This window comes from Gossypium hirsutum, chromosome A11, assembly GCF_007990345.1.
Source record: "Gossypium hirsutum isolate 1008001.06 chromosome A11, Gossypium_hirsutum_v2.1, whole genome shotgun sequence".
NCBI lineage: Eukaryota > Viridiplantae > Streptophyta > Magnoliopsida > Malvales > Malvaceae > Gossypium > Gossypium hirsutum.
Genome location: NC_053434.1, coordinates 7,423,103 through 7,439,717, shown reverse-complemented (window position 1 = coordinate 7,439,717; position 16,615 = coordinate 7,423,103). Strand labels below are relative to the sequence as shown.

The 16,615-nt window shown below is 31.3% G+C and overlaps 1 protein-coding gene and 1 pseudogene across 1 annotated transcript; both read right to left on the bottom strand.

Annotated features, from left to right (window-relative positions):
- Positions 1-6,116: 6,116 nt before the first annotated feature.
- Positions 6,117-6,480, bottom strand: LOC107912786 (uncharacterized). The gene is made up of 2 exons (XM_016841112.1): positions 6,304-6,480; positions 6,117-6,173 (listed from the first exon to the last, which is right to left on the bottom strand). Exons 1-2 carry the CDS (start codon positions 6,478-6,480, stop codon positions 6,117-6,119), a joined length of 234 nt encoding a protein of 77 aa, XP_016696601.1.
- A 2,876-nt stretch (positions 6,481-9,356) lies between these two features.
- LOC121209960 (cell division cycle 20.1, cofactor of APC complex-like) lies at positions 9,357-11,098 on the bottom strand (annotated as a pseudogene).
- Between the last annotated feature and the right edge of the window lie 5,517 nt (positions 11,099-16,615).

Here is a 16,615-nt window from a genome sequence, read left to right as displayed (position 1 = left end):
CTTTACTAAACCTGCGCACTGAAACAAACCGTACGCTGAGTATGGTATACTCAGTGGTATTTTCATAATCCGAACACTTAATAATATAACAATTAAACTTAAAATCACAATAACAATTATAAGTATTCATTTATTTGTTTTATAGATAAAATTCATTTACTTACCATAAAAATTCTATACAAGTCATATAACAAACACAATAACATATTTGTTCAATTCTTTTCATTTACTTACCGTATAAATTCTATACAATATATTCACAATTCACTTGTTTTCACACTTTACTTCTTAACAATATACCATTTTAATTCATTCTAACATCAATCATCATCCATTTGAACTTCACTCATTTCATGAACCTTTTGGTTCATGTTTTCAATCTCATATCTCAATTTCAATTCTCAATTCAATTTCTCATTTCATTCCAATAGCTCAATCAATCAAATTCACTCGACTTATCTTTTCACTTATTTACCCCTATTAACAAGACTCGGACTCTGATAGATACGCGGATTCCTCCCAAACACACCAGAATATCCAACCCAAACACACCAGAATATTATAAATCCTCCATAACACACCAGTATATCATATCCTCCCAAACACACCTATAAGGCATTAAATGCCTCTTCGGATAAACCGAAGTATATAATAACAGAAACATCTTCTCGCCCGAACTACAAATCTCCTCATCACATCACAAATCCAATGGCATGCCATTTGTATCCAATCTGGTCCGATACTGTTAATAGGGTATTTGATTCACTTTCTCAATTTAATAAATCTTTCAAAATTTTCACTTAAATCAAGTAGTATTCATCTCTAGGATTCCATAAACTCAAAATTTACAAGAAAATGGGCTAAATTGACTTACCAAATTAACTTTGAACCTTGAAACCCCAAATTTTCCTTTTTCTTTTTCTTTCTTTCTTTCTCCCCTGTTTCTTCTCTGTTTCGTTTCCACATTCTGTTTCTTTTCACTCTGTTTCTTTCCTTTATTTCCTTTTTATTTACTTTACTTTTAATAATATATAATATACTTATATAATAAGCAAACATATATGTGTATTACAAGTGTATGTATATCATTTGTACACATATAATTTTTTTTTACCACACACTTGTCTTACTTTTATTCATTTTATAATATAATATCAATTTAAATAATAATAACAATAACAATAATAATTAAATATAAAACTATAATAAATAATAATAATAATTTAATATATATTTTAACACATAAAAATATCAGATTTTTAGGTATATGCCGCCTCACTTAGGACAAATGGCATAATTGCCATTTTGGTCCTCTTCATTTTCTTTTAATCTACAATTCAACTTTCATCCTTTATTCAATTTAGTCATTTTTCCTAATTACTCTTAATTAAGCTAAATTTACTTAATTAAACTCTAATTAACCACTCATTTTACTTCGTAAATATTTTTAATAAATATTTATGAATTCATTTTTCAGAAACGGAGACCCAAAAATACACTGTTTCGGTAACGGTAAAATTCGGGTTATTACACCGGCTACCTGATTAGTGAATAGTGGTAGCTTCGGCTACAAGTGACAAGTGACAAGTGATTTCTGTATAAGACCATATCTGGGATATGGCATCGGTGTGATATATGCTACTGTATAAGACCATATCTGGGATATGGCATCAGTGAGATATGTGATTCGTGTAAGACCATAGCTAGGCTATGGCATCGATATATGAATATGTGTAAGACCATAGATGAGCTATGGCATCATTATGTGAAGATGTGTAAGACCATAGTTGAACTATGGCATCGAGAAAACGAAGTACTCAATTCCGTAAGACGTTCACTAATTTGACAAAGTTTGGTAAGTGTTACATGGAATTATGTGATACAAGGAAGTACGAGTTGATAAGATATGAGTATAGAACTTGGTTGATAAATGAATTCATTTGTGATTATATAATTGTTCATCTTGAATGTACTGTCCATATGTATTGATAATTCAAATGTTTTAATAAATAAAATTCCGATATGGAATAAATTGAACACGAGACAAATAATTATGAAATTGAACTCAGAATTCATGAAAATGACGATTATTGATATATGGAGACATGAGACATTGATATATGAATATGGAAAATGTTTGATAAATGTGTTTATTCATAATTATAGAATTATATACCTCATGTGTACTATTTGCATAAAGATGATATTTCAAATACTTTGGTTATTTAAGCTTAAGTATGAAATAGTCTGAAATCAAGATAAGTTGTTATGAAAATATATTTAGATTACAGAGATATGGCTGATATATGTTGTATGATTACATAACGTGAAATTGTGTATATATATATATGAGAAATTAAATGAAAATTAAGTCCATACACGTTTCTTGTTATTTATATGAAGTGTACGACTGACAAGGGTGATAAAGTTATAAACAGAGAGTTACACGGGTTGAAACACGAGCGTGTGACTCTCTAAAGTGTGAAAATTTTCTAAGTGTTGCAAAAGTTTCATATGTTTACGGTTTGGTCCTGAACCACCCTGAATGTATGTTGTAGGCCCCGTAGGCCCATATAAGGGACGTTAAACATATGTATGAAAGTTTTTAATTTAGAAAAAATTTTATGGCTGATTTTTTTACATGATTTATCATATTAAGTTTGGTAATGCCTCGTACCCTATTCTAGGCTCGGAATCAAATTGGGTCTTCAGAATTCTTGGTTCTAATGAGATCCCAGAAAAAAACACTTTAATAAAATCATCTTATTTATGCAACGTAAAAAAGACATTATTCAATAATAATAATTCTACTTAACTTCACAAGTAAAACCAAAACCAATACAATACTTAATATATAATTTCTAGTTTAAATCACACGAAAAAAGATAAATTAATTCGAGTACTTAAGAGATATACTTTACATAGTATAAAACATTTGGGAAAAGTTGTCTGCAGAAAAAGACCTTTGGTTTAATGTTTTGCCATGATGTTAACCAATAATTACTCCAACAACAAAATGCATATAACAACAAATGGCATTTGTTAGCTATATTTCATTAATCTAGTGGTAGACAGGATTAATGATAGCTTAGACCAAGTTATGGTGCATTATAAGATGTAATAAGTATTATCCTATGTGGATAAACCAGTAGCTTACATTGTAAGTAATAACGAGCATTATTGTACCAGCCTAATTTTCAGTGGTGTTGGAAACGGTTATTTGAGATAACTAAATCCGACAAGTAAGATTGAACAAGACAGTAATTTAATATTTATGAGTCAAGTAAGGATTTAGAAGAATTTGTGAATTGGTGAATTTGGTGAATTAAAAGAATTTATTAGGTCAAATGGGTCAAAAACGAGGTATCAAGACCTCGAATTTGAAAATTGAGCCATAAATATTTTTATAAATATTTTTATAAATATTTATGGAGTGTCATTAAGTTAGTATTAAAGTTTGGTTGAGAAATTTTAACGTTTGGGTAGTCAATTAAATAAAAAGAACTAAATTGTAACAAATGCAAAATTTGCTAGAAGAATTAAATAGCTCAAGTATTAAAAGAAAGAGGATTTAAAGGGAAATTAAGCCTAAAAGTGAATAGGCTGGACGGCAAGGGCAAGAAAATCAGCAGAAAAATAAAGGAAATAAGGGTAAAATTGGAAATTTTATAATTTTAACATATAAAATAAGGACAAAATTGAAAAATCTAGAGATCTCTTCATATTTTCTCAGCCAAAACGCCATAGGAGGTCTGGAGAAATCTAGTTTTTCATATTTTTACATCATGTGAGTTTAATTCTTACTTTTTCTTGATAATTTTTATGTTTTTATGAATTTTACAATTAGGTCCACTTATAGAATTCATTAGTTTTTAATTAGGTGGGTGAAATTTGAAGTTACCCTGGCTGATTAAGGGAATTTTATGATGAATTATTCTGGAATTGAAGTTCTAATTTCATATTAAAGTGGTTTTATTAAGTAATTTTGATAGAAAATGGTATTTAGGACCTAATTGTGAAAAAGTTGTGAATTAGAGGTTGGTGTTGAAATTAAGAATATAAAAAGTTTTGAAATAGTTTATAATGATAAAATTAAGTGTTAATTGAGAAAAATTAGTTCAATTGATGGGTGAATTGAGTAGGGACTAAATTGTAAAAACTATAAATTTTGGGGTAAAAGTGAAATTTTAAAAGTTAAATAGCATAAATTGTGAAGTAAAATAGAAATGAAATAAATGCTAATGAGTGGAAATATTTTATGTTATAGATCAGGAATCCAAAGATGAACGAGGAAAAGAAAAAGTTGCAGAATAGTTTCTAGATTTCGAAATCTTTTACAAATCAGCCGGGTAAGCTCATATGGTTGAATTTACATGTTTATTTGTGAATGATTGAATGATATAATGTGTTATTATATATGAATTTACTGTGGGATTGTGAAAATTATGTTAAAATGAAAGAATAAAGGTGGAAATTCAAATTAGGAAAAACGCAGGATTGAGTTCATTCGTATCATGACATGTGATGAATTGACAGATAAGACCATGGTTGGTCCATGGAAAAGTGTGAAATGTAGGTATGGTATCATCCATAATAAGTTGTGAACGTAGGTATGACATTTCCCATACCGAGTTGTAAAATGTAGGTATGGCATTTCAATGAGGAAAACCATACTGAGTTGTGAATCGTGGCACTGAGCAACGACGTACTCAATTTCATAAGCCGTTTCCTAATTTTATAATAAGTAATTCAAAAGGAGTAAACCAAATGAAAGAGATTGAGTAGTTGTTAATGTTGAGCTCAACTATGTAAAATATTATAATAGTGGTTGTGAATGGCAGGGAACTTTAGTAAATGTTTTGTTATTGTTTGGAAATATTATGTTTGGTAAGCATTACTTTTAAACCTATGAACTTACTAAGCTTCAATAAGCTTACTTGTGTGTGTTTGATATTTTTAGATAGATTGGATTAAAGGGAAGTTGGTAGATCGGATCATCACAACAAAGCTCACTATCCAGATCAATTCCGATAGCTTTTGTTTTATGTTTAAAGATTTATATGGCATGTATAGAGTTTAAATGAAATGAAGTAAAGATGTTATAAACTAGTTAACAATATTTTGTACTAAAATAGTTTTTGGTTAGTAGTAGTAGTTTAAATTTTAAAATTCACCATAAATTATGGAAATCTGATTAGAGGTTCAATAAGATATGAAATTAAAGCCTATTGAATCTAGTCTCACATAGAAGAAACGGTGTACGCAAAAGACTTTCATATTAGGAGATATTTGAAATTTTGTGAGAGAAGGTCAGAGTGATTTTGAGCTCCCCTGTTCTAACTTTGGAAAATAATTAAAAATTGTAAAAAAATAATTATGGGTTATAATTTATATTCTTAAAATCCTTAATGAGTCTAATTTCAAAAGAAACAAACAGGAACATCACTCTAATTTTGTACTATGAGATAATTAATTTTTAGTAAAGAAAGGTCAAAATTGTCAAACAATAAAATAGGGGTACATTTGAAGAATAAACTGTACTTTTTTGCTAATCCATAAATTCTAAAAATTTTATGGTAGAAATATATATGAGTCTAGTTTCAAATGATTTTTACGAATCTTAATTTAGAATTCTGTAGCTTAAGATATAAAAAATTTAGTGACTATAACTTGAGTGGACAGCTTTGATGTGAATATAAGTAAATGGAATTTTTGTGTAATTATTCCGTAAACTTTGGTAACATCTTGTAACCCTGTTTCGGAGACGGATGTGGGTTAGGGGTGTTACAATTACCCTATGCAGATTAACCAGTAACTTACAAGTTATGACGCAGTACAAAATGTAATTAGCATTACATCTTATAATGCATCATAACTTTTTATAAGCTACTAACTAGTACGCATAAGGTAATGGTCATTATATCTTATAATGCATCATAACTCGTTGTAAGCTACATCTTAATGAGCATTACCATGTTCAGATTAATCAGTGGCTTATTCGAGTTTCACCTCCAATTCTACATAAGCTAGCACTAATCATCTAAGAACATAAAGTACAAAAACCATCTTTATGGCCGAAGTAGATATCGAGTTCTAAAGCTTACCATTGTGCCAGTTCATAAGGACAACCTAGCAAAGAGCAACTCCAGCTCCCCTTCTTGTAAAGCAGTTATCTGGCATAAACAAGAAGGCAATAAATCATCAACTCCCTCTCATTCACAAAACTATCAAGTAAGTTCTAAACTCAACTTTATATTTTTCAAGCATCATCACTAAACCAATCAAGCCAACATATTTGATTACTTGAATAGACAACAGTTGAAGAATTTTGTTAAGAACACGCATGTAGTGAGTAACATAAGAACTAGTCGCAGGAAGCTGATTCATTCTTTTCATTTCTTCGTGAACTGCAATGGTCTTCTCTTCATACCCCATTTGTTTCCTTTGAACTCTGGGATTAGTGGCCCCTGCATCCTTCATAGTTTGATCAATGACACCACCATTTCCTTTTACTTGTTTGAGACTTTCCATGATGAACAAGAACTAAACAAATCAACCCACCAACAAGTATAAAAAATCAAATTCGAGTTATAACAAATAGTTTCAATTCTGAACTTGGATTTAACTAGTTGTTAATGAAAAAGGTCCTGATACCAAAATCTATAATTTCTAACACTATCCCCCAGTATTTGCAACTAAAAAAAATTCCATTTTTCTTCAAAATTCAAGAAAATTATAGAAAAATAATTACTTAATGCGAACTAGATTTCTCAATATTCATCTAGGTCATTCTTATAACAATGATAATTGAAAATATTTCTTAAAAGAAATAGAAAACGGAACCAATAATACAAACATAGTTGAAATTACAAAACAAGAAGGGGAAGAAAAAATGGGAACTTATAGAGGTTCTCGTAAAGGAAATGAGGCAACTTTAGGAAGGCAGGGAGAATTATTCTGTGAAATGAATCGAGTGAACGAGACAGAGATGAATATATGGTTCTCAATGACGGAATCGAGACATGCACCACTATTACGTTCGTTGTTACGACAAAATCGACAGTTGAACAAATACAGGGTAAATTTGTCTGGGACAATATTTTGTTATTACGTCTATTGTTGAATAGGCTATTATTAGCCCCCTTCATCGAATGGTGATTTGGTAAATCAAAAAAAATAAGAAAGGAACAGACATTCGTCGAATGAAAAGAACAATGAACCAAACTACAGCTTTACTGTTCATCCAAAAATAAGGAAGGAATGACTATTCCATTCCCCCAACCAAGCGTGGCATTAATTTTTTTTAACATATTAGTTCTTTCATTAAATGGTTAGATAGTTGGAATTACATCATTGAGTCTCGAGTTCGATTACTCTACTACTTACATTTGTATTTTTTATTTCATGCTGCTTCAAGCTTCTTCTTTTTACTTGACATTTTTAACTTATTAGCTTATTTCATTAAATGATTAGATAATTGCGATTACATTCTTGAGTTTGAAGTTCCATTATTTTTATAAGCATATTAATGTATTTTTTTTTTGTTTCATATTGTTTCAAGCTTTTTTTTTAATTTTAATTATTTTCATAAGCATGTTATTATTTTTCTTTCAATTAATGATATTTGTAATAATTGTTTGATTTTATAAAAAAGAGTTAAAAGTAAAAAATACATTAATTAAAAATAAAAATAATTTAAAAATATCATCAAAGCATTAATTAAAAATAAAAAAGACTTGACACAGTATGAAATAAAGCATACATTAATATGCTTATAAAAGTAATGGAACCTCATACTCAATGATATAGTCGCAATTATCTAACCATCTAACGGAAGGAGCTAATATGTTAAAAATGTTAATTAAAAAAAAAGCTTGATGTTATTTAAATTAAAAAGCATTACCATAAATATAATAAATATTTTACTATATTAAAAAATATTTATAATATTTTTTGTATTAAATATAATTTTTAAAATTTTATATTTTGGGTAGGGTTATTTAGTTGGATAAGTTTTTTTTTAAAGGTTTTGGGTAAAGGGTTTAATTATTATTGGGCTAGTGGTTTATATAAATATAAATATATATAATTACTATTTAACATATATAATTAATATAATAATTTTTTATAACATAATATATTCGGGTTGGGTCGGGCCAAGTTCAGGCCAAAAAATCTTACACAAGGTCTCACTCATATAGAATACAAGTCTTAAATTTTACCAAGCTCATATTTCAAATATCGTATTTTATCTAAATCCTTTCATCTTTATGACAAACCTTCAAACTTAGACGAATGATCTAACCCATAAATAAGTTTACCTTCACCTCACTAAAAAACAAGAGCTTAGACAGACATAAAGTTCTATTAAGGATACTTAACTAAAATGCATGTATAATAATAAATTATTAAAATTATTAAAATATATTTAAATTAAATAATAAAATATAAATTACATGTATGTAAAATTATATTTATATTTGTGTTAAAATTATAATAAAATGCATTATTTTTATGTTATATTTATATTAAATAATAATATGTGCTAAAATTATTTTACATTGAATAACTATTATGATAAAAATATTAAATTATACGTAGTGGTTAACATTAAAGCTCCGTTTGTTTGTCAGTAAAATATTTTTCGGAAAATAATTTCTGGAAAATGATTTACTTTTTTGGTGTTTGGATGAATTTGTGTAAAATATTTTCTGTTGTTTGCCAGATTTCCTAAAAATATTTTCTAGAAAAGTTGTTTCTACATATATTAATAAATTTATATTTTAAATTATTTTTACATATATTGCAATGATTTATTTATAAATAAATAAATCAAATTAAATATATACAATACTCAATTATTAAGCTAGAATATTAACCGTCATAAATTGAAAACAACCAAAGTCTGTTCACACTTTTTCAGATAAATGTCAAACACAAATACTTTAAGAAGAAAAAGAGAAACCCATGTAACATAGGTATTCCTTGTATACATAATGGAAGTTTATTAAGTTAATACTGATGACCACAAAAACTTTATTGTTCATCAATTTAATTTAACAGAGAAATTATTTTTTCTCAGACAAATGTATAATTTGAAGACGTTGAAACTAAGAGTTCAAGTCAAATCTCAAATCCTTGTATGAATATACAACCAGTGACAAGGAACCAATTAATATCCTAAGAAAGTTGTTCTATATTGGTACAGGCTTCAACTTCATGCCATGTTTATCTGTCATGTATGATGTTGCTTGTTTTGGATTAGTTAAACTAATCAATCCTTTCTAGATTAAACATCACAATATCTTCAAGCCTTAACTGAAAATCACTTTGAGGAAGACATTGGAGACTCCTGATTACAATATCAGCTTTCTCTGTTGCCAACTCTTGTGCCTTGGACATATCCCATATCCCATATGTATATCCTCCAGCCTGTGTATCCATTGTGTTGGTGAATTTGAAGATGCCTTGGACGTATCCCATATGTGAACAAAATTATCATTGCTTCCACTGGCTAGTTGTTGTCCAGAAGCTGACCATTTTAGCCCACAAACTTCTTGTCGATGTCCTCTGTAGGTTTTAACAACATAGGATCTAATTCCTTACATCATTGTTAACTATCATACCATCCATTCCTCCAATTGTAAGAATGTGACTGTTCCATACCATTAAACCCACTATTGATCGGTGACAACCTTTCAGAGTGCGCAACTGCAAGCATTAGAAAATAAAGGATTGTGACAGAATAAATGACAAAACTGGGAAACAAAAAGAAACTGTTAATATTTAGAGATTATACAAACATGCCTGTTTGAAGCAGAATCCCGTAACTGTACTTCAGAATTGTTCAAGCCAATGGCAATATACCAACCATCAGGAGCCCAACTCACACTTGTTACTGGGCCATTTTCATCATCAATGGTAACAAGTTCTGAGGTAGAACTATCTGAAGCATCCTACAAATAAACAGTGTTTCCAAGTGCTATTGCAAAAACATTGCTGCTACCCCAGTCCAATAAATTCAAGTAAAAGTCATCCATAAGGTCAAGAACATCAAATGTTCTCTCAGAGCTCTAAAGAACCAAATGATGATCACAATGTATTAGCGTCTGTAGAACCAAAACTTAATGTCCAAAGTCCAAACTAGTTAAATTGCATATGTAGCATGTTCTGCTTACCTGGGGAATGTGTCTTCGACGCTTCGAAGGTTTCTCTGGGTGAGCAAAAGAAGTTGTGTGGTCGGAAGGGAAGAGTTCAACAGGTGTTGGTGGCTTGTTCTTAAAGCCAAGATTCGAGTCCTATTCATGTTCAAGGCCTCAGCTAGCTGCATCCTATAGGCGTCCCTGACTGGTGGGAAAACTGTCTGGTTCTCTTTGATCTTACTCCCTTCAGTCAGCATGTAATGTGCATAATCATAGTCCATTGCTGAACAATTTGGTATGAATCTATCGAGCTGCCAATACAAAGAAAACATCCAATTTGAATGTCATTACAAAGTGTAATTTATCAAGATATAATTTTAAGCAAATCAGTTTCCTAAAATAAAATTTTAAGACCAAGATTTCATTACTATTTACATATATTCCATTGTGAAATTGGAAAACCATATAAATAAAGGACAAAAAAGCATTCATGTGGATGTCATCACAAAATCTAATTTATCATGCTGTAAAATTGAAGTCTTATTTAAACAAATATGTTTCCTAGAATCAAAATTTAAGACCCAAGGTTTCATTACTATTTACTTATATTCCTTTGTGTGATTGAAAAACCATATAAATCAAGGACAAGAAAGCATTCAAATTGCATGTCATCACAAAGTCTAACTTATCAAGCTATAAAATTGAAGTCTTAATTTAAACAAACGCGTTTCTTAAAATCATTCAAGACCAAGATTTACTCGAATCCCTTTGTGAATTTGAAAGCCCATGTAAATCAAGGGCAAGAAAACCCTGATTTGCAATAATTAAATAAAAAAGTATTAAGTTGGGATATTTACATTTTCTTTAGAATTTATTCTCTGGAGAATCTGTTCCTGAAATACGCATCTGGATTGTCCCCTCAATTTTGAAAAATGATTCAAAGATCCTGCATCCATAGTGTAACACCCCTTACCCGAGACCGTTGCCGGAGTCGAGCACAAGGCCCTACTAAACTTATTTGAGCACTAAACCAAATTCAGATAATTTATATCATACTTTTCAGACAAGCTGTCCAACTGTGTCATAGTTGCTAAATAATTCATATCTCGAGTTATAAAACTTGAAATCCAAATCCGTAAATTTTCCCCAAATTTATAATCATATATCTACTTACCAATTTTTTTATATAATTTTTGGTTGGTCCAATTAGTACAGTTTATTAGTTAAATCCTCCCCTATTTCAGGGTTTGGCTACTTTGACCCCTATGCACTACGAACCAAATTTCTCTTTGTACAAAATTCAAATAACCATGCCGTTTGTTTCTATTAAAAATAGACCCAATGAGGAATCCATACATATATATTATGACTCATAATTATTTTTGTGCAATTTTTAATGATTTTCTAAAATCAGAACAGGGGATCTCGAAGTCATTCAAACTCTGTCTCACAACAATTTAAATATCTCATAGCATAAAATCCAATTGCATACACCGTTTCCTCTATATGAAACTAGACTCATTAGGCTTTAATCTCATTTTTTTCTCAGCCCTTAACTCAATTTCCACAATTTATGGTGAATTTTCAAAGTCAAACTACTGCTACTTACCAAAAACTGTTTTAGTACAAATATTGTTAACTAGTTTATAACATCTTTACTTCAATTCATTCAAACTCTATACATGCCATATAAATCTTTAAACATAAAACAAAAACTACCGGAATTGATCTGAATAGTGTGCCCTGTTTTGTTGATCCGATCTACCAACTTCTCTTTAATTCAATCTACAAAAGAAATTATCAAACACACACAAATAAGCTTATTGAAGCTTAGTAAGCTCATAGGCATAAAAACACAAATCATATCAAATATTGTACACAATCATATATCTATTAGTTTAACTATTTCATTCTCCAAATCACAATTTCATTAATAACTCATTGGAATAATTTCCATATGGCTACTCACAATTTAACTCCCTTAGGCCCATTTCTCATTTACTTCATTGTCAAATTAGGGAACAATAAGGGAATTGAGTGCTTCATTATCACATTGCCATAGTAAACTATGGACTTTCACATTGTTACGCATCACACACCGAAGCCATAGCCTTGCCATGGTCTTACACGGTTCACATATCATACCGAAGCCATATCCCAGACATGGTCTTATACGGGATCACATTATCATATTATACCGATGCCATAGCCCAGCTATGGTCTTATACGGAGTCATATTATCACATTGCACCGATGCCATAGCCCAGCTATGGTCTTAAACGGGCGCACTTATCACATATTTTTCGTCAATTCATCAGGGTCACAGAATAGAAGCACTCAAATCCATTGTTCCTACTAATTTGTACTTTTAGTTACACATTATTTATTAGTTAATGCAAATTGATAGTATTCATCAACAATAAAATACTTTAACAATCATAAGATTTTCATATCAAAACATTGAACTTTGCCATTTGAACTTACCTGGACTAATTTGCAAAAGTCGTAGAAATTCAGGGACTATTCTTGAATTTTCTCCTTTTCCACGATTCAGTTCGTTTTCTTGATATGATGTAAAATATGAAAAACCAGCTTTCTCCAGACCTTCTATGGCGCTTTGGCTGATAAAATATGAAGAGATCTCTAGATTCTTCAATTTTATTCTTATTTTATATGTTAAAGTTGTAAAATTTCCAATTTTGCCCTTATTTCCCTTTAAATCTTCCTTCTTTTAACACTTGAGCTATTTAATCCTTTTAGCAAAATTTATTTTTATTACAATTTAGTCTTTTTTATTTAATTGACTACCTAATCGTTAAAATTTCTCAACCAAACTTTAATACTAGCTAAATGAAACTTCATAAATATTTATAAAAATATTTTATAGCTTGATTTTCAAATTCGAGGTCTCGATACCTCGTTTTTGACCCGTTTGACCTAATAAATTCTTTTAATTCACTAATTTCACCATTTCACAAATTCTTCTAAACTCTTACTTGACTTATAAATATTAAATTACTATCTTGTTCAATCTTATTTGTCGGATTTAGTGATCTCAAATCACCATTTCCGACACCACTGAAAATTAGGCCGTTACAACTCTCCCCCCTTAGGAAATTTCGTCTTCGAAATTTCGTACCTAAAAATAAATGCGGATATTGTGATCTCATAGATTCTTCCATTTCCCAGGTTGCCTCCTCCAATCCATGTCGATGCCATAACACTTTTACTAACGGTACTCGTTTATTCCGTAGTTCTTTAACTTCCCGAGCTAATATTTTCACTGGTTCCTCCGAAGAAGTCATATCTGATTGTAGCTCTATCTCAGTATGAGGAATCACATGTGAAGGGTCTGATCTATATCGTCTCAACATAGATACATGAAATACATTATGGATCTTCTCAAGTTCTGGAGGCAAGGCCAATCTATAAGCTACCGGACCGATCCTCTCAATGATTTCGTATGGTCCGATAAATCGTGGACTAAGCTTTCCTTTTCTACCAAACCGTAAAACTTTCTTCCACGGAGAAACTTTCAAAAACACACGATCACCCACATTGAACTCTATATCTCTTCTTTTCAAATCTGCATACGACTTTTGACGATCGGAAGCAGCTTTCAAACTTTCTCGAATAATCTGAACTTTCTCTTCAGTTTCCCGAATTAAATCCACTCCGACTAATTTCGATTCACTTAATTCTGACCAATACAACGGGGTTCTGCACTTCCTTCCATACAGAGCTTCAAACGGTGCCATTTTGATACTAGCTTGATAACTGTTATTATAAGCAAATTCAGCTAAAGGTAAGTACCTTTCCCAGCTGCCACTGAACTCGAGTATACAGCACCTTAACATATCTTCCAAAATCTGAATCACTCGCTCTGATTGTCCATCTGTCTGAGGGTGAAAAGCTGTACTAAATTTTAACTTAGTACCTAAAGCTTCCTGTAGTTTATTCCAAAATCTCGAAGTAAACCTCGGATCTCGATCAGAAATAATTGATGTCGGCACCCTATGTAATCTCACAATTTCTGACACATATAATTCCGCTAACTTATCAAGTGAAAAATCTGTTCTGACCGGAATAAAATGCGCTGATTTAGTTAATCTGTCTACTATCACCCAAATCGAATCTTTTTTTTCGAAGTCACTGGCAATCCAGATACAAAATCCATCGTCACATGTTCCCACTTCCATTCTAGAATCATTACGGGTTGTAACAAACCTGTAGGCACTTGATGTTCAGCTTTTACCTGTTGACAGATTAAACATTTTGCCACAAATTCATAAATTTCCCGTTTCATACCAGGCCACCAATACATTTTTTTTCAAATCACAATACATCTTCGTACTACCCGGATGAATCGAGTACATACTACAATGAGCCTCTGATAAGATATCCTTATTCAATTCTAGATTATTCGGGACACAAATTCTATTACGATGGTATAACATACCACTATTATCAATAGAGTAATCTAAGTTCAAATTATCCCGAACCATTTGTCGTTTCAACACCAACTTCGGATCTTCATCTTGCAATTCCCGAATTCATTGAAAGAATACTGGTTTTGTCTTTAATTTAGCTAATATAGAACCATTTTCATTAACAGACAAATGAGCATTTAACGCCCGAAGAGCAAATAATGATGATTTCCGACTAAGTGCATCTGCAACTACATTTGCCTTACCCGGATGATAATCAATGATAAGATCGTAATCTTTCAACAGCTCTAACCATCGCCTCTGTTTCAAATTCAACTCTTTCTGCGACATTAAATATTTCAAACTTTTATGGTCTGTATACACATAACATTTCTCTCCATATAGGTAGTGTCTCCAAATTTTTAAAACAAATACTATTGCAGCTAATTCAAGATCATGTGTAGGGTAGTTCCTCTCATGTGGTTTCAACTGTCGAGAAGCATATGCTACAACTTTTCCTGACTGCATCAATACACAACCTAAACCATTCAGAGACGCATCACTATATACTACATATGGCACACCTGATTCAGGCTGAGTTAACACCGGAGCCTCTGTCAACATTTTCTTTAATTGATTAAAACTTCGTTGGCACTCATCAGACCATACAAACTCAACATTCTTCTGTAATAATTTAGTTATCGGTGAAGCAATCGGTGAAAAATCTTTCACAAATCGACGATAGTAACCAGCTAATCCAAGGAAACTTCGCACTTCCGTAACATTCTTTGGAGTTTTCCAATTAATCACCACTAACACCTTACTCGGATCTACCCGTATACCATCAACTGACACAATGTGACCCAAGAATCCCACTTCATGAAGCCAAAATTCACATTTACTAAATTTTGCATATAACTGTTTTTCCCTTAATATCTGTAGTACAATTCTCAAGTGCTGAGCATGCTCGGATTCTGTCTTTGAATAGATCAGTATATCGTCAATAAACACAACCACAAATCTATCCAGGTAAGACTGGAAAATTCAATTCATTAAATCCATAAAAGCAGCAGGAGCATTTGTCAAACCGAATGGCATAACTAAGAACTCATAATGACCATACCGAGTTCTAAAAGCTGTTTTCGGTACATCACATTCCTTTACCTTTAACTGATAATACCCAGATCTGAGATCTATTTTTGAAAACACTGTAGCATCCTTAAGCTGATCGAATAAATCATCAATACGAGGCAAATGATATTTATTTTTAATCGTTACCTTATTCAGCTGCCTGTAATTTATGCACAGCCTCAATGAACCATCCTTCTTTTTCACAAATAAGACAGGTGCACCCCACGGTGACATACTCGGTCTGATAAACCCTTTGTCTAATAGTTCTTGCAACTGCGCTTTTAACTCTCTTAATTCTGCTGGAGCCATTCTATACGGTGTCACTGATATGGGAGCTGTTCCCGGAAGCACATCTATCACGAACTCAACTTCTCTATCGGGTGGTAAACCTGGTAATTCTTCAGGAAATACATCCATGAATTCATTTACAACAGATAGTTACTCTAACTTTGATTTAGAACTTCGAGTATCAAGAATATAGGCTAAATAAGCCTCATTTCCTTTACGCAACAATTTCTGAGCAGACATAAAGGAAATCATTCTAACCATGTCATCTAAATTTCCAGACTCAACCAAAATAATATCTCCTGTTTGACATTTCAAGCTAATTCGTTTTTCTCGACAATTTACTACCACGTCATGTTTCATTAACCAGTCCATGCCCAAGATAATATCAAATTCACGAAAGGGTAGCAGCATCAAATCAGCGGGGAAATCACAGCCCTTAACTTTCAGTGGACAGTTATGACATATTAAATTAACTACCACACTTTGACCTAACGGATTTGTAACTTGTACATCATAATCAGTAGGCTCAACAAATAAATTCTTTTCAGATGCTAACATAGTGCAAATATATGAATGAGTAGACCCAGGGTCTATTAAAGCATACACAGGAACATCATAAAGATAGAA